Source organism: Fringilla coelebs (assembly GCF_963513975.1).
Source record: "Fringilla coelebs genome assembly, chromosome: 13".
Classification (NCBI taxonomy): Eukaryota; Metazoa; Chordata; class Aves; order Passeriformes; family Fringillidae; genus Fringilla; species Fringilla coelebs.
In genome coordinates this window covers 4929938-4952806 of record NC_140039.1, presented here as the reverse complement: position 1 = coordinate 4952806, position 22869 = coordinate 4929938, and the positions used below count along the sequence as shown (strand labels likewise).

The 22869-nt window shown below is 43.3% G+C and overlaps 1 protein-coding gene across 4 annotated transcripts in view; it reads left to right on the top strand.

Annotated features, from left to right (window-relative positions):
• The window catches only part of IARS1 (isoleucyl-tRNA synthetase 1), a 94419-nt gene extending 71985 nt beyond the window's left edge, over positions 1 to 22434 (top strand). For all 4 annotated transcript variants that reach the window (XM_084214406.1, XM_084214407.1, XM_084214409.1 and 1 more), the window contains exons 25-35: positions 557 to 659; positions 788 to 871; positions 4573 to 4747; positions 6262 to 6365; positions 6642 to 6737; positions 7526 to 7702; positions 11192 to 11303; positions 12254 to 12379; positions 16724 to 16867; positions 17767 to 17919; positions 21850 to 22434. In XM_084214406.1, the coding sequence (XP_084070532.1) occupies positions 557 to 659; positions 788 to 871; positions 4573 to 4747; positions 6262 to 6365; positions 6642 to 6737; positions 7526 to 7702; positions 11192 to 11303; positions 12254 to 12379; positions 16724 to 16867; positions 17767 to 17919; positions 21850 to 21932 (1357 nt within the window). In that variant the 3' untranslated portion in view covers positions 21933 to 22434. The remainder of the gene's footprint in view (positions 1 to 556; positions 660 to 787; positions 872 to 4572; positions 4748 to 6261; positions 6366 to 6641; positions 6738 to 7525; positions 7703 to 11191; positions 11304 to 12253; positions 12380 to 16723; positions 16868 to 17766; positions 17920 to 21849) is intronic.
• Positions 22435 to 22869: the final 435 nt, after the last annotated feature.

Sequence of the window (22869 nt, the reverse complement as noted above, 5' to 3'; positions counted from 1 at the left end):
CTCCACCCCAGACCCAAAAAAACAGCAAAAGGCAAAAAACCCTCCAACCCTGCCTAGCCTCAAAATGGAAGGGTATTAAAATTATTGAGCCCAGAAAGATGTTAAAACTCGGAAACATCAAACTCAAATATCTGCAGTTTCTGGAAAAGAGGATAAATTGAGATCCAGTGAATTGTTGTTATAGGGAATTCATTGTTGCTAGAAGTGCCTATTTATAATATCTTTCTGCATCTTCTTATGATATTATTAATGTAAATTGTATTTTTTATTGGCTATTACTAGAACAGGTTGTATGACTCAATCCTCTGCACCTTGTGAGAGGTGCTAACAAAAGATGTAAAAATAGCTCTGCTATTTGTTTTCAGCAACTTATTTCCTCCTCATCTTTTCCACAAAGAGAGAGGAAAAACCTGTTTGTTCCTTTTTCAAATTGCCCCAACCAGGGCATAATTGAGTCTGTTGCAGGAAATGTCAGAGAAGGGGGTAAAATGTTTTCCATCTGCTCAAAGACATGTGATGAAAATGCAGCAATTATAATGTTTCCTTTCTAATCTAGGGAGGATCTCATCGACAAAAAAATTGAAAGTGCCGTTTCTTGTTTGCAGTCTGTGATTGAGCTGGGACGAGTGATCAGAGACAGAAAAACCATCCCAGTCAAGGTTAGAACTCCTCACATCTCCTGTCATACCTTGGGAACGTGTAACAGCTTTGTAACTTTGGGATGAACCTGGGGAAACTGAATAGTTAAGTTTCTGTTTTGTGTTTTTTTGGTTTTTTCTCCCACCAGTATCCTTTGAAAGAAGTAGTAGTTATCCACCAGGATCCAGAGGCTCTGGAAAACATCAGGTCTTTAGAGAAGTATGTACTCGAGGTAAGAACATCATGTTTAAGGGGATTGTGTCTGTTGGCCCCCTGAACAACCTCCCCTGTTGACCATATTAACAAGTCGCAGGTGAAATGAATGTCCAGGAGAGCTGTAATGAAAGGGGTGTCAGTGGGTCAGGTGCCAGAGGCAGTTCAGTGTTGAGAAATACTTAATCCTACAAACTGACCACACTGCACTGAGAGGCTGCTGGAATCTGACCTGCTTGCATTCTCTAAAGCCATGAAATCCATCTTCAAGGATCTGTGACACAAAATTCTTGTTCTGTTCCCACTGAGCACTGGCAGTACAGGATATGAGGGGGTTTTCCCTTGTGCAAATGGTGTGGCTGTTTCTGTGCCTGTTCTTGGCAGCTTAAGGATCCTTTCTTCCCTTCAGTGAAGCATCTGTAGCAGCACATCTGCTCACGTGCCTAAAATATGCCATCCTGTTGTGGTTGAGGTTGCCATTGTCAAGGTCAGTGGCTTTACCTTGACAAAGAGGACAAAAATGTGCATCTTCCGAAAGAGGATCAGCTCACCTCACTTGTCTTGGTGAGGGCAGCCATGTCAGAGAATTCAGGAGATGAGGGGCTCTAAAACTTGTGTTATATATAATTCCAGCCACATGAGCTTTCCACAAGCCTAAATACACATCTATGAAAATCTCTAAAAATTCTGCTGGGGGAATGAGCACTAGCTCAGGAAGTCACAGCTCAGTGCACAGGATCTGTACATCAGTGCTGTATGCTGCTTGCTTTTAGTTACTGTGGGAGTTAAATGCCTAAGAATCATTCACTAGAGGAATTTTAAATTAAAAAATAGTAATTGATTTGCAAGTGGGACTGTAAAGCTTTTCTGTCATGTTAACTTATTGATTATTGCTCTTAGACTTGGCAGTTATGATCCCTTGCTTCAGAATTGCTGTTATTATTAATTATAATCATTTCAATATCTGAGTCTCTTCAACAGCAGAATTCTGTGAAATTTAGACTAATGTCTGTCTCATTCTTTGGATCTGAAAAATGGATTTTAAATTCTAGAGAATCCAGTTTTAAGGGAGATGAGGTTTGCTTCCTCAAATTACTTCCAAAAGAGTGGTTGCTAGAATTTGTTGTCAGCTTCTACAGCTAATGAAAGGTAACAAAAGAAGCTAGCAATTTTTAAATTATTACATAATTGGATTGTACATTAGTATGTTTTGATTTGCATTCCTTTGCTACTGCAGACAAAAATGTCTCTTTTGGAGAGATGAGCTAAAACAAACTCAGATGCCTTTGTGGAAGCACAAACACAAAGTACTGTCTATTGTCCTGGTTTTATTATGTGTCTTAAAATTCAACAAGCTGCTGCTGGAGCTTAGTGTGTGTTTTATTGTACTGCATGGCAATCAATCCTGTTGTTTACTGGATGGTGCAGAGCTAAAGAGGTCAGTGATTATAGGCAGGCTGGGCAGCATTGCTTGGGCTGCATTTGCAGCTTTGTTCATCAACCTCCTGCCTATTCAGAGCTTTAGAACCTTCAATGATTGCCAGGAGTAAATTTGCAGATGCCAGAGGTAATGGGTAAGGAGAATTACACCATTTAATTTTGTGTAGTTGCTGACAAAAGAGTGGAGAAAATATACTTGTCAATTCTTCAGAAATATCATTCATTGCTTTTGCAGAAAGAGCTGTAGTCTTTGATCTGCAGTGCTCCTCTCTCATCTTCAGAACACAGCAAGTCATTTAAATAAATGGATTTTAATATTAGAACTTGCCAGATTATAGAGTTGTCATGCAAAAATAGCCAAGCTCATGAAATGAAATAAACCCAGAAGGCTTTTAGCAACTGGACACAGTTGCATTTTATTCATTTCTATTTGAGGCCTTTTACAAGCCTGGGTCAGGACTTTTCTTCCCAGCTGCTTCCAGGGAAAGGTTTTCTCTGTGTAAATTTGACTCTGTGCACAGCCAGAATCTTGTTTCCACCCAACCTTTGTATTCTCTCCAACCCCCAGCCCTGTGTAGAGCTGCTGTAAAACAGAAAATTGACTGCTCCATCAAACCCAGGGACTGAGCCTGCGACAGGGCTGAATTATCTGACAGGAGCTGTGGCTGGGGGGCCCAGCAGTTTTTCATTTCTTACACTATTACATAATGACTACTTCTTTTCCTTTTCAGGCTGCCTGCTTAGAGAGCCCAGCCCAGCTGAAGCACAGCATTTGTGACATTTCTGTCTCTGTTCTGAGGACTGGGCATAGCTGGGGCACATGGCACCAGCTGAAGGCTCCTGTGTGTTCAGGCATTCCATGTGCAGCTCTTCAGCTGGTCATGGGAAGGGCTAGTTGCCTCAGTATGTCCCCATGAGACTTGAAAGATGTGTTAAGGAGCTAATTTTGAGTAATTAGGAAGATAAAATTAAGAATTATTTTAAGTCAAAGCTCTGAGACTGATGTAAACAGACCTAAGATACAGATTTGCCTGTTTTTCTAAGACTCATTCTGGGTTTTTAAATGGATAATGTGTACGAAAGAATAATTTCCTAATCTAATTAGTACAGAAAACTTGTCCTGATGGAGTTGGCTTCTCTGATTTATCTAATCAGGCCCAAAGTCATTTTTCAATTTGTGCTATTTTTTGGATTATTATTTCTTTTCCCCCACGAGGTTGTCATTTACAACTCGTGGGCTCATTTCCAGCAGCACCCCATTGAAACTGAATTTCTGAAGTGCATAATTTTCATTAGATTTCCTAAAAGATGTATTAAATAAAATTAGATTCGGTTGTGTTCTTGGCTCCTCATGTCAGTAGGACTTCCTAGGGAATTAGGCTGCAGCTCAGAGGTTGTATTTAAACATTATTTATCAATCCAAATGTTTGGCTACTTGCTAGTCCTGTCATGCTGATGCTGCCATTTACTTCTGCTTCCTAAATGCCTTGCTTGTTTGCCAAATGCACCTGGTGATGCTGGAGGATGGTGTTGGGAGCTCTCACCACCATCCAGTGGGCATTAAACACCAAATGCTCCAAGTACTGGGCAGCCTGGCACACAGAACCTGCTGGATTGCAGGGAAATGTACATGCAGGTCCTCCTGTTTTCCACCTCCAGCCATATTCTCTCCAAAGAGTTCCAGCCTTGGTCTTTCTTCATACGAAAGCAACATTGTCCTCTCAGTCAGCTGTGTAAAACTTCCCACAGCACCACCACGTTCCCTTCAGATATGGGAACAAAATCTGCATGTGCAGCTCAGAAAAATGGGCACACACCTTCCTGCAGTGTCTGGGGCCCCTCCTAAAGTCCATGCAGGTTTTACAAAGCTGCTTTGGCTGCAGGACACAGCCAGAGCAGGGTGGTTTTCTGTGCAGTGAGGAGCTGGAATGAACAGGTAAGGAGGAGACAAAATGAGGCCATTTTGTACAGCATCAGCCATAAAATGGTTGGTAATGATTTCCTGGCTCTGTGTGTTCTGAAAGGACTGTTCCAGCAGAATTTCCTCTCCTGAGCTCTGCCAGGCCACTGCACACAGAGGGAATGGGTTTAGCTCCTCGGGCAGTTGTGAGGGGGAAATCAAAAGGGCTGCAGAGTAGGGGGCTCCCTGGAGGCTGAGGGTGGGGACGGGCTCTGCTGCTGGAGGGGGCTCAGGGTTGGGTTTGTTTGCTCTCCCAATAGAGACATCCCCACACAAACCTTGTCCCCTGCAGCTGAGCCGTGTGCTGTGTGTCCCTGCAGGAGCTGAACGTGCGGGCGCTGACGCTGTCTGCGGACAAGGCCCGGTACGGCGTGCGGCTGCGGGCCGAGCCCGAGCACACCGTGCTGGGCCGCCGCCTCAAGGGCGCCTTCAAGCCCCTCATGGCTGCCATCAAGGAGCTCAGCAGCGAGCAGCTGGAGAGGTTCCAGGAGACAGGTGTGTGGTGGGACAGACCCCTCAAGGATGGCAGGGTGTCCTTCTGTGGGCTTACAGAATCACAGAATAGTGAGGTTGGAAGAGACCTCTAAGATCATCGAGTCCAACCTATGCCCTGACACTTCAGCTAGACTTGTAGCACCAAGTCTTTCTTTAAACACATCCAGAGACGGTGATTCTACCACCTCCCTGGGAAGAGCATTCCAGTACTTTATTATTCTTTCAGTGAAAAATTTTTTCCTACTCTCCAACCTACACCTTCCCTGACGGAGCTGGAGACTGTGTCCTCTGGTTCTGTCAGTGCTGCCCGGTGGAAGAGACCGACCCCACCTGTCTGCAGCCTCCCTTCAGGAGGCTGTAGAGGGATGAGGTCACCTCTGAGCCTCCTTTTCTCCAGGCTGAGCACCCCCAGCTCCCTCAGGGGCTCCTCTCAGGGTTTGTGTTCCCAGCCCCTCTCCAGCCTTGTTGCCCCCTCTGGATGTGCTCAAGTGTCCCAATGTCCTTCCCAACCTGAGGGACAGAACTGCACCCAGCACTCGAGGTGTGACCCCAGCAGTGCCATGTGCAGGGGAAGGATGAGCTCCCTGCTCTTGCTGGCCACACCATTCCTGATCCAGGCCAGGGGCCATTGGCTTAAGGGAGCTTAAGTCCTGCTTCCCTCTTGTTGTCACTCTTCAGCTGTTACGAAGAGGAAATTAGCGTTTATTATTTCTGGGTGTTTTGTTGGTTTTTTTTTTTTTGCAAAAAAACTTTAGAAATGGTCATGGACACTGATTTTAAACTGTTCTCCTGTTAAACTGTTCCTTTGTGTCAAAGGAGGTTTAGGGTTGATAGTAGGAAAAAGTTCTTCCCCAGAGGGTGCTGGGCACTGCCCAAGTTCCTCAGGGAATGGTCACAGCCCTGAGACTGCCAGAGCTCCAGGAGAGTTTGGGCAGCACTGCCAGGGATGCACAGGGTGGGATTGTTGGGGTGTCTGCAGGATTTGGATCCAGTGATCCCTGTGAGTTCCTTCCAGCTCAGGATGTTCTCTGATTTTAAGTGCTACTCTAAAGCCAAGATGAAGCAGAGAATAAGCTTTCTGTGAGACTGAATCAGATTGGAACTGAGTATTTGTGCAGTAGCTTTTATTCTAAAAGCATTCCTTTGATTCCAGAGTTACAAGTGGGTGTGAGTTTTGCAGCTATATCTGTTTAGCAACTGCTTAAATGGAAGTTTGGAGTTGGTGGAGTATACAGGTTATTTTTAAGTTTTATTCCATTCAGATGGTTCCACACAAACAGTTGCTTAAGTGCCTGTGTTTTAGTGAGCTCTGCTGCCTGGAGAAGTGCTTATGTGAAAAATGGAAATGTGGGATAATTCACTGCTGCTTACTAGTGCTTAACTGCTGTTTGACTGCATTGCAAATACATACATTGCACATGTTTGAAGGCTGATAGTTGGTTAAAGCTTCCTGAATTTAAAATTGGGGGTTTTACTTGGATGGTAAGAGATGCTCTCCATCTGCCACCCTGCAGGCAGCATTGTTGTGGAAGGACACGAACTCCATGGGGAAGATCTGCGTCTCATGTATCAGATGACAGAGGGATCTGCCCAGTTCGAGGCACACTCCGATGCTCAGGTATTTCATTGGTTATTTCCTCTCTCTTTTTTTGATTAAGGGAAGAGTTCCTCAGGAAGCAGTAGGAAGATGGTGAGGTAAAAGCTGGCTTGGGTTTGTTAGTTCAGGTAGTTCAGCACATTCCAGGAGTGTGTGAATCCTGGAGCTGTTCAACGCTCTCTCCACTGTCGTATTTTGTACATGAGAAGCTCTCTAGAGGCATCCTGAGCTCCTGACAGTGTTACTTCCACCTTGTGTTCAGTTTGTAACAGATAAGTGTTTTGTGCATTTGCTCAGGTTTTGGTGCTGCTGGATGTGACCCCAGACCAGTCCATGGTGGATGAAGGCGTGGCCCGGGAAGTGATCAATCGCATCCAGAAGCTCCGCAAGAAGGTGAGCAGTCAGTGGGGTGGGACAGGGCACTTCCATTCCCTTTCCAGCAGTCTGGGCAATATGCAGAGACTGCATTTTTAATTAAACATGAAGCCCTGTATCATTTACTCCTCAGGTGTGCCCTTCTGATTGGATTCCCTTGCAAGAGCTCTAAAGGATGTGAGGAGGACATTTTCATGGGACATGTTATTTTGGAAAAGATTAGTGCAGTTAAGGCTGCATAAATCATAGACTCATAGAAAAGTCTGGGTTGGAAAGGACCTTTCTTCAGCATAAGACTGAAAAATTACAAATTTTACCAAAATAGGTATTCTTTACATTATGTATATTTAAAAAAAAAAAAAAAATCTGTGTAGACTTTACATATATATATGCACACACACACATATACACACCTGTGTAATATTTTTGAAAATATATTTATCTCTACATCTATGTAGTTTTATGTATTTTAATGTTTTTTACATACGTCTGTATAAAACATAACCAGGAAGGATTGTGGTCATGAAAACTCTGCCATGTGTTACTGGATTTAAGTTCAGTTCTGTAATGACATAAAACCATAATTTATTTTCCCTAAAATGAATATCAATATACTTAATCTTGCCTAAACTCCCATGTTTTAAGATTCTTGGTGTTTTTGTAGAAGGATTGTTTTCTTCTAAGTCTTTTGTGGAAGCTTTTAACAACTGCTTGATAAATATCTTTTTTTTTTTTTTAACGTTGACAAGTATTGCTCTCTTGGTGTGTGGTTTTGCTGTTAGTAATGGTTTCTGTGTGTCCTGCAGAGGAACCTGGTCCCCACAGATGAGATCACAGTGTACTACAGGGCCCTGCCAGAGGGGGAATACCTGGACACTGTCATCCAGCAGCATGCTGAGTTCATTTTTGCCACAATAAAGGCAGACCTGAAGCCTTACCCGGTGCCTACCTCAAGGGAAGTTCTCATCCAGGAAACAACCCAGGTAAGGAGGAAAAGCAGTGTTTGCATAGTTCATCTTATTTAACCCAACAAGCTGCTCCAATGAAAGAATAATGGTGTCAATATTTATTTGTGGGTTAGAGCAGATATTGTTTTCTATTTATAACTTTCTGTATTCGTCTTTCTTGGCTTATAAAAGAAAGGAGTTGGATTCTGTATGCATGGTGATTTTGGAAATCAAGCTGCTTGGATACCAGAGTAAACAACTGAGGCAGTTGTTTGTCTGAACTTAATACACAGTTATTTGTACTTGGATTAGTGTGTTGTTTGAACAACCAAAATGTTGTTGCTCTGATTTTCTTAGATTAATAGACTTTTGTACTGGAACTACTCCTTTGAGGCTAAATTTGGCTTAAGACCAACTTGTTTAATATTTAAGGATGTTTTTTCCTCTGCCCTGTGTTGCTTAAGTTGTCTGTTGTAAAAATGTAGTTTCATATTTCAAATCAGCTGCAATTTCTGTTGTTTTCTTTGATTGCTGCTTCTGACATATTTGATGATACTTTTGCCATGGTTTTAGTGAAACTTACTCAATTCAAAAGACATTCCTAGCAGAACTGTGAATGAACTATTCTTCAATATAAATGTCCTGCTGGACCACAAAGATTAATTTGCACAAGAATGTAGGATCCATCAGACTTGAAATTTGATTTACAGAATGGCTGGGAAGACAGGGAATAGCTGAAAGGAAAGGGCACATTTCATCCATCTTAATAGTGTGTGTAAAGGAAATGTTTTATAGTTATTAATGGCACTTCTGAAGTTGTACAGATTTGAAAGAAAGCCCTGTTTGGCCTTTTTCAAAACTATCAGTTTCATCTAGTGACAGACGGGGGAAAACACTGAAAAAATACTGTGGTTGAGAAATCACTGAAAATCTTTAAGTTTCTCCTCAGTACTTATTTGCTACTTCTGATGGGCAACATCAAATCTGAACTGGAATGTAAAAGCATCTGAAAATACAGTGCTGGGAATCACCTGTGTGATTGCCTGCCTCAAACCATCTGAACCTGAGCTTTAGTGCTGGTCACTGTTGCTTTCCATGAAAACTCTAATGCCTGTGCAAGTATGGTTTTCCCCCCCACTTATTTTGCTCTTACCTAAATCTAATTTAGTATACTTTAGTGAAGAAAGCTATTGTGGAAAGGTTACTGTATTGTTTTAGTCATAAATAATGCTCTGTGTGTAGAGATGAAATCCTCCCCTGACAGCAGGCACCTGACCTGGTTTTTATGGATAGAACTGATGGCTGTCATCTAGGTGTCAGCAAAAACCAGGCAGTCCTTTCAGTGGTGGAGATGATGAGCTAGTGTGTGACCCTGGGAGAGGTTCGTAGGTCAGGCCATGCATTTGCACAAATGTTGAATTTCAGACAGAAAATCGACAGAAATGGTCACTAAATAGCACTGTCCTGCCAGCCAGTTCTGTGGGGTGCTGGTAGCTTGCTCAGTTTAGGGAAATGAAATGCAGTTGTCTCATTGTGGGCATCCAGCTGAGAGGGCCTCCTGCCACCTTGAAATCTTGGCAGGGAGAGTGTTTCAGACACAACCAAGGGCAGGGAATTGGGCTTGTTGTTCTCTCTGGAGGAGAGAAGGCTCAGAGAGAGAGAGCTCGGAGCTCTTCCAGGACCTAAAGGGCTCCAGGAGAGCTGGAGAGGGACTTGAGGCAAGGGATGAAGTGACAGGACACAGGGAATGGCTTCCCACTGCCAGAGGGCAGGGATGGATGGGATATTGGGAAGGAATTGTTCCCTGGGAGGGTGGGCAGGCCCTGGCACAGGGTGCCCAGAGCAGCTGTGGCTGCCCCTGGATCCCTGGCAGTGCCCAAAGCCAGGCTGGACAGGGCTTGGAGCAGCCTGGGATAGTGGGAGGTGTTCCTGCCATGGCAGGAAGAGTGGGATGAGATGGTCACCGAGGTAAAGCACCTTCCAATGGAGCCACCCTAGGATCCTACAAAATGCTGCCAGTCCTGAGGGGGTGCAGTCTGTGTGTGGGAAATGGAGGCACAGAAGAACAGAAGTAATGCACTTGTTCATTATTATTTATTTTAAGGAGTCTTAGTTACAGAATCACAGAATGGGTTCAGTTTGGGAGGGTTTGGGTTGAAGGTCATGTTGTTCCAGCCCTACCATGGACAGGGACAGTCACCCCAGAGAACTCCTTGTGGAGGAGCTCTGTGCCTGCTGCAGCCTTTTCTGTGCTTATGGGTTGGCTGTGCCTCTGAACTGTTTGTCACACACTTCAGAATAGATGTTGCAGAGAGAAACAGATGACTGAGATTCCAGTGCAACTGTCAAGTGCTCCTTGGGAGTTTCTGTTGTTGGGCCTGCAGAGATGGATTGCTTAGGGCAGGTGCTTGACTCTGTTCTGCTGCAGCTCCTTTGTCACATCGAGAGCAGTGACATGAGAAAGCCCTTCCTGAGAAATCCTTCATGTGAGTGTGTAAGTTAAGTCAGCTGGGGCAGGATCATTGCACCAAATTTCTGGAAGTTATTCAGGGGAGTAACAGGAGTCTGCTCGATGTTGAATATATGTGAGGACTGGAACAAAATGAAATGCACTCTGTTCTTTTTACATTTATTGTGATTACATTCAAGTCATTACTTCTGGGAAATTATTCTGGATCAATTTTTGATACAAGGCTTTAATTCTGAGCTCCTTTCCCAAAGACTTGCTCCAAGCCACAACAACAACAAGAAAAAAAGCAGTTTCTCAGAAACTATTGGGGCAGAAAAGTAGGTACTTGAAAAATGAATTTTGAGTTGTTGGTAGAATGGATAAACACAGAATGGCATTTGTTGCTGCATAACTGTTTTTCCCTACTTTTACTTCTTCAGTAAAAGAATGACACTTCCAAATTTGTCTGTCACCCTTTGGATTGTGTCTCTTGCCAGAGACCATCTCTAAATTTACAAACCAAAAGGGCTTAAATGGTCTTTTAGTACCAATTGTTCATATGAGTGATTTCTGGATCTTTTTTGGAAGATCCATGTTGGATTTCCTGGAGTGCCTCCAGGTCTGACAGGCTCACTGGTGCCTCCTGGGGAGATACTCAATGGCTGGTGGTAGCAAGGCAGCTGTGACCCAGGGGGTTCTCAGTGCTCGCCCAGGGATAGTGGAGGCTTCTCCAGGCAGTGACTGAGAGCGGGGCCCTGGGCAGTAATCTCAATTTCTCTGGAAGAGTGTTCCTCTCAGGCAAATCTGCTTCAGGATTGTATTTTGGGAGGGTGTCATCACTGCTCATCACTTGTGAAAATCAGGCTGTTTGTTCCCTGCTTTCCTGACATCTGGTACAGGCAGATTGATGTCTGAAGCACTGTCACTGAAGGCAGATGTAGGAAAAATCCCTGTTTTATGGTAAATCACATTTAGTATACAGGCAAGACCTTAGTGTTGTTTATTGAAGGAAAATACTTTGCTGTGTTTGTTTAATGAGCAGTATTGAAATAATGTTAATCTCTGTCTTTCCCCAGCTGAAGGGATCAGAGCTGGAAATCACACTGGTCAGAGGGGGGCTGTGCCAGCCTGTTGGCCCAGCCTGTGCCTATGTCAACCTCAAAGTTTGTGTCAATGGGACAGAGCAAGGTAGGAATGAACATCCCCAGCTTGGTTTGTCAGGGCTGCTGGAAGGAGAGTTTGGAAATGGAGTGGTGAATGCTGGAGCCTGAATTCATTTGAAATGTAGTTCAGCCTCCCTTCCAATAGGAGCTTGAAATAATTCTTGAAAATAAGTTTATTCAAAGTAAAACCACACCTGTTCATGATTTCTTCTGAGGGAAACGCTCCTGTGTGCACAGGAGTAGTCACTCCTGCTGCAGGGAGAGTTTGTGTGTCAGTATCTTTGTGGGGAATGCATTCTCTGGATCTGGGGCTGTGCTTGAGGATTTACAATCCCTGCTGTAGCACTGTGCAGGAGGTGAGGCCTGGATGTGGAGGACATGGTTTGAAAAGCTCAGATATGAAGTAGAGAGATGAAAAGAATACTTAAAACTAGCTAATGGCCTGACTGTCCTGGGCAGTGGACATGGGTGCAGTGATGTTGTTACAAGGGTGAGTTACATATTAAGAAGGGAGAAAAAACCTCCCCAAATGCATTTAGTTTTCTTGCATGTACTGCCAGTTTATGTATGGAAATAAGTGTTCCTTGTTGGACATGGTCACAGAGCTGCTCTCTGGATGAGAAGGAATCCAGCTGGGAAAGCTGGTGACCATCTCAGAGGGCACAGACTCAGCTTTAAACCAATATAATACCCATAATATTAAATTATAGGCTGGATTGTACCTTAGTAACACACAAATGGGAGTGCCTTGGTAATAAAAGCAAATAGAACTTCTGCATCATAAATCTGAAATACGCATCAGTCTGTTTTTCTGTTTTCTTACCCCTTTCCCACTAAAAAAATCTGGAAAGATGCAGTGTTGTCAGTTTTAAATTGGCTTAGAAACTCACTGGAAGTAATTAGCATCATTAGAAAATCATTAGAACTTGGATATTGCTTCCAAACTACATTTTAATTTCTTAATTTTGGTTTTAGATGGTGTGTTGCTGCTGGAAAATCCAAAAGGAGATAATACCTTGAACTTCACTGGACTTGTAGATGCTGTCTCCTGCATTTTTGGTCTTAAAAATTCCAAACTGACAGTTTTTAATGGAAACACAGGTAAATGGAGTATGACAAGGAAAATTGAAAGTCTTTCTAGCACCAGCTAGAAGTCATTTACTGTATAATTATTTACTGTGTAATTTATATCTATCTAGCTAGCTATATCAAATTGACAAGAAAATGGGTAAGGAAATATTCCATTTTATAGTACTTAGCTTATGAGACTGTGTTTATAGTCACATCAACATGTTTCCAAAAGCTGCTGCTAAATGGTGCTCATCTGTTATCTTGCTTCCATTGCAGTTCTCATCAGGACAAAATGTGATTTATTTCAGTGTTTCCACTGGGCCCAGGCTATGCTGGATCTTGATGGCGAGCTGCCATCAGCCTTTCCATGCTTCCCCTAATGGCTCAGTAGGCAGGGTGAGAACTTAAGCTGAATGCAAACTGTGATCTGTAGAAGAAAAATGTTGCCTTTCCACCCTGGAGAACCTTGAGGAGCTCTGCATTTCTTCTTTTTTTAGAAAAACCTATTGAATATTTTTGCAGCTTGAACTTTGTTAAGGCACAAGAATGTAAAAAAAGACCCCCAAAACACTATAAAAATGCTAATTGGTTGGGTTTTTTTCATAGAAATATTACTGAAGCACATCTGAGGGGGAGGTACTTGAGTTGGCTGATTTGGGGTGCCCCCAGGGCTGCTGAGGATCACCAGTTCATGTTCAACAGTGACATCCATAAAGAACTAGTCTGTGTGTCACTGTTGCTGTCTCAGTCCTTAGTTTCCCTATTGTCCTGCCCTGAGAATATTTTTAGGAGGATTTTGGGGGTTTCCCATCTGGTGTCATCAATTAGCTCCCTGTGATAAATCTTTCAGGTCGTGCTCAGCTCAGCTGAACACAGTCCTCAGTCCTGTCATACAAAAGGATTAATCTTTGCTTTCAGTCACAGGAGATTTAGGGGAAATCCTTCAGTATCTTCCTCAAGTTCCAGTTGTGTTTTGAAGAAGGAAATGGTTTTCCTTGAAATCATTTTCCAAGTAGGAGGGATAACAGTATGGTCTGTGCCTGCACATGGGGGTCTGTACTTGTATTGCTCATTGTCACCACAGATAGTAAGAGATGACCTGCAAAAGGCCCAAAGGAGTTGGGAAACTCCCATCTCATAAAGTTTAGAAGTAGTTTGACTCCATATTTGGGGTTTTTCTGCCATTTATAGGACAAAAAGATGCAGCACAAGTCCATTAATGCTGAAGTCCTAAAGGGGAGTGGTGGAGAAAGTTGAAACCTTCCCTCTTTCTCTAATGTATTAACAAAGGCTTTATTCCTTTCCCCTTTCTCCTCCTTGTCACTTTTGTTCCTTAGGAATCATTTTGGGACTTCCCTCTTGGCATGCTGATTTTCACCTTTCACCATGTGTCAGTGGTCTGGGCAGAGCAGGGTATTTTCCCTGCCCATTTATTAATCAAATGGAAATTCCCTTGGAAAGATCAGATCATCAAATTGGCTTTTGTGGCAGTGTCTCACATCTCAAACAAGTGTTGGTCAGCAGATGTGGCACCCTGGGGAGTCACAGCTCAAGGCATGTGCCAGGAAAACAGTCCTGAAAGGTGTCAGAGAACAGAACCAGAATCCCAGTGTTTGCTTTGGATACAATCCACCTGCTCTGGTGTGGGGAACCTCAGGTGAGGTCTCATGGTGGCTCCAGGGCCTCTGTAGGGTGAGCAGGGCTTGGAATCAGCTGCTGTGTCCCAGAGGAATTGCAGAGAAAGGTTGTGCACTCCAAACAAATAATTTCTGAGAAGTTCCCACATGTGTTAATAAAATTGGGACCCAGTAAAACCATATTTCTGCCTCCTCATTCCCTTCCTGTGCTTTCTAGGGCTGTCCACTGTACTTGCAGTAATTTATTATCTTGTTCTTTAATTGTAATGAAGGATTTCCTTAGGATTGTGCTGTGGCACAGGATCAGGCAGCTCTTGTATTAAAGGAGGCTCAGATGGGTCCTGTCCCTGCTTTTCAGTGCAGCATTGGAAGAATGGGGTAAACATTTCCTCCCCAATAGTGTGTCAAGGTATTTTGAAGAACTGCACCCCCCAAACAAGGCTCTGGGACTTGTACTGACCTTCAGAAAATAGAATTTGTCTCTTTCTACATCAAAAGAAAAAATATTCAAAGGGAACAAGCTGGACTCAAGTCAGATGATAAAAAAAGTTGTCTGTGACTTTTTTTCCCTCTAGACTGCTGGAAACTCTTAAGCTTCTTGTTTGGGAGGCTTGTAGACTTGCACTCAGCTTTCGTGGAAGTAACCTATAATGAAAAAGATTTATTTAAAACACTTTCAATATGTTTATGGGAAGAAATGCATCTGTAGATCATGTAGGGCTTAAAAACAAAGGGAGGGACAAGGAAGGTGGGGCAAAAATCCCCTACAAACTTTTTGATCCATGCCTTATTTCATCTTTCTGATTTTCAGATGGCTGATTTTTTTAATCTTCATTTTTTAAAAGGCTGTGAGGCTGTAAGGTACCTTAGGGGAGAGCATTAGCACTTAAACCCCACTGCAGGGAGAGCTGACTTTTAAAGTGATTTTGACAAGCACTTGTAATACCTGCTTGCCTTCAAGTCTATTGATATCCCAGAAAAATGATCTATTTTTTCTTGCTCTTGTGAAAAGGTTCTGTGAACAGACTCCTCTGCCAGCCCTGTGCCTGAGCTCTTCCCTGGGAAATGTCAGTGCTCCTGGAATGCCAAGTGCTTATTTGTGAATTGGGCAGACACCCATTCCTGCAGCTCTGCCTCCCTGCCCTGCATGGCTCCACAGGGGTGCTGGCAAACTGGGGGGTACTGGGGCCAGGTGTTCCCAGCTCTGTCACCCCCTGTGCTCTCTCTTCCCATGGCCTGAAATGGTGCTGGTTTGGGAAAAACCTGCCCCTGGCTCCCTTCCTTTGGATGGAGTCTTGGTAACTCCTCTCCACTTGTTAATTCAGTTGTTTTCTCTCTTTCTTGAAAATAAAAGCAAAAGCAAATCCCCTTCCTATGCTTGAGAAAGGCCAGAGCAGTGCTTGGCTGTTGCTTTCTTTTTTCTTTAAACTGTTAAATTTAAATGTGTATATATTTATATACAAATATATAAAAGTTGATATTTAAAATACACATTTTAGAACCTTAGGTGCAGCCTGAGGTCTTTTTGCTTCCTTGAGCAATCTTGTAAATGCTCCCAGTGCATCTCACTCTGTTCTGCGGCACTTGACAGAATTTTGAGAACTTGTGATTGCTGTTCATCTTTTTGTGGGCTTAGGTTTTTTGAGGGGTTGGGGCTTTTTTTGGGAGCTGGGTGGTTGGTTTAGGGGTTTTATAAACCTACAAAAAGTGTACATTTACAAATTATTCCCCTTGAGATTTTCAGGTGAACTATAGAACTATAGCTTTGTAGAGCTTAGGCTGCCTGACATGTGGATAAGGCTGCTGTGGAATGAAAACCTGTTGGCTGACAGGTGTGCCTGTTCCATATGTAGAGGGACACACAGTTCTGACAAGAAATTAAATGCATCAGCTCTCCCTGGATTTGATTTCTGGAGCTCTCTGCAGCACAGAGTGATGTTACTCCTGTGGATCTTTAATACCATGCCCATCAGTGGCTCTGTTTGACCTCAAGGCTCAGGCAGTGCTGCAGGATTCATTTTTGTCACGGAAACCTCATCAGCTTCTCCTCCCAGCACTTCCAGGGATTGCTTCTGATGTCCTTGGAGAAGGGGCTCCAGGTTTGGGTCTGGCCTTCCCCCATTTCCTCCACCTGCCTGGCTGGAGTCATGTGCTGGATCATGAGCTGTGCTGGCATTGCACACAGATACATGTGTAGAGGGCTTTAGTCATGAGCCATGACTTGACATTTTTTGGTTTGTTTTTTTCCTGGAGGTAGAAATAGAAAATAGAGAATAAAATTTGTCTTTTTCTACATTAAAAAAAAAAAATCAAAGGAAAGAAGCTGGTAGAAAAAGTTTTCTGTGACTTTTTTTTCCTCTAGATTGCTGAAAACTCTCATAAGCTTCTTGTTTGGGAGGCTTGTAGATTTGCAGTCAGCTTTCATGGAAGTAGCCCATCATGGCTACTGAATAGCCTGGGTGAATAATTTCTTGCTTGGTTGAAGTTAGCTAACTGTTTTTATTGCATAAGTCACTGTGTGCATAAGAAGTGTTATACAGGAGCTAATTTCCACAGCAAACGAAGCACCCTCTTTGTGTTATTATGAAAACCAAATATTTCTGCCCAAATCCCATTTTTCCAACAGAGAAGCTCTTTCTGGAGGACAGGATGGTGAAAGAGGAGACAGTGGGGGCAGGAGTGAGAGCCTCCTTGCCAGCTCCTGGGGTGTCCTGACTGGTGTCCCTTTGTGTTGCAGAGCTGCTGAAGCAGACAGACCTGCTGGGCCTCAGTGGCAGGACTCTGCACGTGACAGCAGGGTCAGCTCCTGGCCTGCCCAGCTCCCCCAGTGCCCTGCTCTGCCAGTACATCAACTTGCAGCTGATCAATGCAAAGCCACAAGGTATGTGGGCTGCTGGGCTGCTCCTTCACAGCCTGGCCTGCACAGCTCTAGCTTTTCATTGGTACATGGGCATTTTGGTTATTTTTTCCCTAGTGTGTGCTTTCTGATAAAAGCAATGTTTCTACTTAGCTTTTCTCCCTCCTCTCCTGAGAGAAAAAGGAGAGCCACTTTGGCTCAAGGGCAGCAGTTAAGCATGAGCCCCTGGGCATTGTTTCCCTGTTTCTGACCATCAGCTCACCTGTGCAGCTTCTTGTAAAAGGCTGAGTCTAAAACAGACCAAGTTTGAATGAAGAGCCAGTTCTTTACCAAGACATTGGAAACAGCCTGTGAAATATTTCTTAGTGCTATTTAAAAGCCAAGTGAATTGTATTATTCATCTGGTCTGGTGTATAAATATATGTGTGTGTAATTCTGTTTCCCACCTGCTATTCTGGCACTCTGAAAGCTCATGTGGTGGGAGCAGCTGAGTTTTTTCAGTAACTTGCTCTTACCCTGTGCCCTGGTACGAGCCCTTTCTGACACTGAGAGCTTGCAGGAGCCAAAAATGTGTTTTTTTTACAGGGGATTTGATCATAAGTAGGTTCTTGGTGAGCTTCTGCACACAGTGGTTTCTAAATCCTGTTGAAATATTTCACGCTTCCCAGACTCTGTGTTACCCTGTTGACCCATGTAAAGAAGTTTTCTTCTGCTGGTCAAGCTGTCAGTCATCACTTACATTTCTGGCTCTGTAATTAATGAACTTAGAGAAGGTCTGTAGGTTGGTATTGCTAATTTGTCTCTCAGTACCATGAAGAAATAGAGATGAAACGAAAGAAGAAATCTCAAATTTCAATTTACTCACATAAATGAAGTAATTTCATTTCTCACCAATAGTGACTCAGCTGTTTTATCTTGTCCAGAATGCCAGAAAGGAACAGTGGGAACTCTTCTAATGGAAAACCCTGTTGGTCAGAATGGATTAACCTACAAAGCTCTTCTGCATGAGACAGCAAAGGTTTTTGGGCTCAGAAGCAGGAGGCTAAAGTTGTTCCTGGATGAAGCACTAACTCATGGTAAGCACAAACTTTTGGTTTTCTCATCTGAGAATCCTTGGAATTTGTTGTTGAGGAGCAGCTCATGTAACCTGAGATCCAGTTTAATTACTAAATGCACACTATTCACATGCTGGTTTGTAATTTTGCCCAGTAATTCAATATTAGCATAACAAAATCCTTTAAGCAAACATACAGATGTAGAAGTTGTAAGCTGTGATGTATTCCCTTCATGGAATGGCCATGGCAAGTTGTTGTGAAAGCTTTTTCCTCCTGCAGTAGAGGGCAGTCAGCAGTGCCCTGCTGAGTGACTGAACAGGGAATCTCCTCCTGGAAGTGAGTCTACAGTAGGAATATTTTAAGAATCTGTTCCAACTTGTAACATTGATTTTGTTGCATTGTCTTGGAGGATTGGAGTGGGTGGAAGAGAGTGCTGGATCTCTGTTAGAGCAGTGTGGGTAGGTCAGACTTGGTAGGGCACAGCCATTTGGGATACCTGGGAAGCAGGAAGCTCACGGATCTGACATGCTAAAGAACCCCCCAAACCCACTGACAGATGGGAAACAAAAATCTCTGATTCATGAGGAAGGTGTGACTGAAGCTTGAGCCATCTGTGGTGCTAGAAAATTGGACCAGAGTGACTGGGGCCTTCATTTGACAGAGAATGGATTGCAAACTAGATGGTAAAAACCCAAACAACTCCAGACAGGGATTCCTGGAGAATTCCAGGAGAATTCAGCTCCCTGAGTGAAATGATGCTAAGGGTTCTGTCTGCAGTGTCACAGTGATGTGGTTTACAGGCTGCTTGAGAGGGATCCATGACAGTTATTGGCTTATCACACATCACCTGTCCAGAAGTTGGACATCCTGCTCAAACTGCCCATCTCAGGGTGGGCTGAGCTTCCTCAGGAGGTGCTGTCAGTGGGGAGGGCAGGAGGGGGCAGCTCTGGTGCAGCTGCTGGGAGCTGGGGTCAATCAGCTGCCCATGAGGATTCAGGTGAGATACACTGAAGTCTGAGCAAGGAGTGGTGGTGGTGGGGGGCGAGGTTGTTGTGAATTTTGGCTGCTTGGTTTTGGGTTTTTTTGGGTTTTTTTTTAATTTTTACTTCATATGACCTGAAGTGTATTTATTCAAAAGCCATTTTTGTAATTCAAATGGATCTCAGATGTTGATGAAACTTTCTAGTGACAGTTAGAGCAAATGTCAAAAATGTGCTGAGTGGTGTTAGCAGAGCACTGGAGCCTGGAGTGTTTCAGGACAAGGGGTAATAACCAAGAAGATGAACCACACTTGGTTTGCATAAACTGAAAGGTATTTTTGTGTGCAGCCTTGACCACCTGGGGATTGAGGGATTCAGGCACTCAGAAGCAAGGGATGTTAGGCACAGTTCCTCTTTGGTTCAGCACCAGATGACTCTGTTCTGACACTGAAATAACCACTGTAGGAAACTGCAGAGCTTTGAAAGAGGCAAGCAGCTGACAGGACAGGAAAATGTACAGACAGCAAAACAGCTTTTAAGGCTCAGTTTGAAGTGAGGATTTTTAAAATGCCTTCACCTGAAAGGGAAATGGTTAAATCACTGTAACATTTGTAGCATGGATTCTCTAGAACTGTTTAAACTTTAATTAAAGTGTATGAAGTGACAATTCACAGTGATGTGAAAGATCAGATTTGATAACTCCTCCAAGGCCAAAACAACAGACTTGGTGTCCTAAACTCAGAACACAGAGAGCTTGGTCCCAGAGGTTTATTTGTGCAGCTAATGCCTTGTAGCCACATTTCTGCTATCTCAGATTTAATTCTCAGCATTCACCTCCTTGAATAACATTTTTTAAGTTTAAACACTGGCATAGCTGTATTTTATCTTCACATCTCTTTGTATGACAAATGAGTGCTGCATATAAAACACTTTGATGCCTCTAGAAAACATTAGGTCAATTAATGTTTATCTGTATTGTTGCAGCTTTGTAATCTCCCATTCATCTTCTGATCAATCTGTTCAAGGTCTTACCTTCAGAACAACAAAGTTCACTCTCTTGAGTAGGTTTTCTGGAGTTTATTCTAAAAATAAAAATGTATTTGCTGTTAACAGTTTGAAACGTTTGATGAAAATAACCCAGGAATTGGAAGGTTGTTGCCTGTTCAATAAAAAGGAAAAACAATCACTTGGTGGAAAATGAGTTATTGGTTTTGAAGAGTTATTTTTATAAATGTTGGGCATCTGCTGTCTATTGCACAGAAACTCACCAGCTTTTCAGAAACAAACGTGGTTTTCACTCCCGCTTTGTAATGTTGGAAAACATTCCAAAAAGAAATGTTCAAGTGGTGAGTGTTGCTTATTCCTGAGCTGGAGGGACAGAAGTTCCAGGTACCTGATTGTTCCACACTGGGGATGGTGGGGACACTTCACGTGCTCCCTGCAAACCCTTCCCTGGAGCCACTGGCACAGAAAGGATGTGTCCCTACAGTCTGTTGATAAATCAAATTTCCAGTTCTTAAAACTAATTGTTGTGATAAATACTGTTGGAAATAGGTTCATGTAAGTTCCTCATTTTTCAGGATCTTATAAATAAATCTGTAATAAGAGACTTGGAGACCCAAGTTCACAATTGGTTTGGCTGCTTCTGCAGACCAGACTCTTTTACATCCTGATGGAACATGGAACTTTTTCCTGGGAAGAAATACAGGGAGGGAATACAGCCCTGATTGCTGTATTGGATTATAGCTCTGTGGATGGATATTCAGCTGCTTATTACAATGGAAGAGAACTCCTGAAAAACACTGTGATCCATGAGGACTTCTCAGTTCTCTAATTAACAGATGGCTTTTAAAATCAGTGCAGATGCTGTGTGTTTAGGCTAAAAATGAAACATTTTTCAAAGCAGGATGGGGCAGGACACTGCAAAAGGGCTCCTCCTGAAAACCCCCAGCCAGACTGGGTGTTACTAATGTGTCCTTTGTGCTAACACTGGTGCCAGATCTTTGTATTATCTTGTGTTTGCTGGGGTTCTCTGCAGGGTTTGGGGTGAGAGTGACACCGTGCCCTCAATCCTTGTTAGTCTGGGTTTCCCCAGTGTTCTCTGCTTATACCTGCCAAGTTTCTTATCTCTGAGCTTTCTCTGAGGCCTCAGGGGTGTTTGATACTGGGGTGACTTTTGTTCCAAGGCTGTAGTTCCCCGTATTCCAAACACTCTGCTCTCTGTGGGGCAGCTGATGGCTGCTGGAAGCAAAGGCAGCAAGCACCAGGCTTCTTGGGGGAAAAAATCACATTTCACAAGGTAATAGTGAAAGATTTCCTGCTCCTGTGAGTTTTGCAGGTGACTTTCCCTAGACACAAGTGGGATTATTCTGTGTTTGTGTTTCTTGAGTAATTACAACCCCTGTTGGAAGCGTGCTCTGTCCTTCAGAGGTTTGTTGGGACTTTATCCTGTTCCTGTTCCAAACTCTGGGCATGTAGCTGTGAGAAGACTTAGGGACTTACCCTGTATGGTAAGAAAGTCTTCAGGCATACTCAGCAAGATTCCAGCAATAATTCTTCAGCAGGTACTGGTACAATCCTTGCTTTACATATAAAGTGTTTATGAGGGACTCTGGCTTTCATGCATTGTGTTGTACTGTTCTTAATGACTTCATAAATGGTGTTAGAGTTTTTTGAACTAGGTGCTGCTCTGTCAGGATGTGAAGGTGAGAGCTGTGGGCTTTCAAAAAGTTCTACTTTGGAACATAAAACAGGCTCTCTTGCTCTTGCAGGGACACTGGTGACACCTTTCCTTGCATGCCCTGGGCTTTAACAGGAAGGAATTTTGAGCTGGGCAGTTTCTGTCCCAGTCCCACTGTGGTGAAACCAGAAAAATGTCTGAATAAAGTAAATTTAAAAAAAGAAAGTTCATGGTTCTCCTGGTAAGCAAGAGCACTAACTCTGTTGTTTCTCTCTTCTTTCCTTCATTCAGAGATCACAAAGGATGTTTCCATGAAGAACCTGAACATGAAGACTCTCTATGTTCATGTCATACCCACCACAGCTGAATGTTGAGAATTCCAGATTTATGACCGTGTCGACTTTTTTCCACAAAAATGAAGTCAAAGGAAATGATTATGCTTTTAGATGAACATCCAAGTTGTGTATGGTACTTTTAACATCTTTAGTGGCACACAGGATGTTTTCTACCAGTGCATGTCTAATATGCTGCTCTTTGGTTTCAAATACAATGTATTTTCATTATGTTATCTTAATATGCTGTAAAAGCTGTTCAGAAACCTTAGATATCTATGCAGTAATCTGCCTGAGAGAAATGGGACTCGTACCTCAGTGATGCTGTTCTCTGCCTGTCCTTTGTGCAGAGGGCATCTTTTCTAAACCATGGCTTACCTACAAGGCTCTCTGATATATTCCCACCCTCCCACAACAGCTTTGTAACTTATTTAAGGGTTATCTGGATTTGTTCATTCATACTCGCTGGGTTTTCATCAAGTGTGTGGCTGTTGATTTCAAATACTCCCTAATTTCAACACTTGGAACAATAAATTTGCTTCATCTCCTGACTCTTGCTTCCCTGACTTCAGTGTACTTTGCTTCCTCAGGATTTCTGAAGAAGAGACCTCTTAGAGCTCCTGATATGGATCAGGAGCAGCCAGAGACACCTGAGATGTGACAGTACTGAGCACAAGTGGCTGTTTGCATTGTGGTGCTGACAGGTTTGGGGGCTTGGGGGAGAGTTGTTCTGATGCAGAAGCAGTCTCAGACTGAAAACAGTTGAGGTTTTAGTTGTTGTAATACCCAGTACAGCTTGTCAATGGTTGTGTTCACTTGTGTACTTGCTGGCAGGGGAAGGCAGAGCCCCCCTTTGGCAGTGCTGGGGGGTTTCTGCCTGGTTCACCTGGAGGTTTGAGCACACCTGGGGGTTCTGCACCTCCCTGGGGGCAGGCAGAGTGAGCCTTGGCTGTCCTGGCAGTGCTGAGAGCAGCAGGCC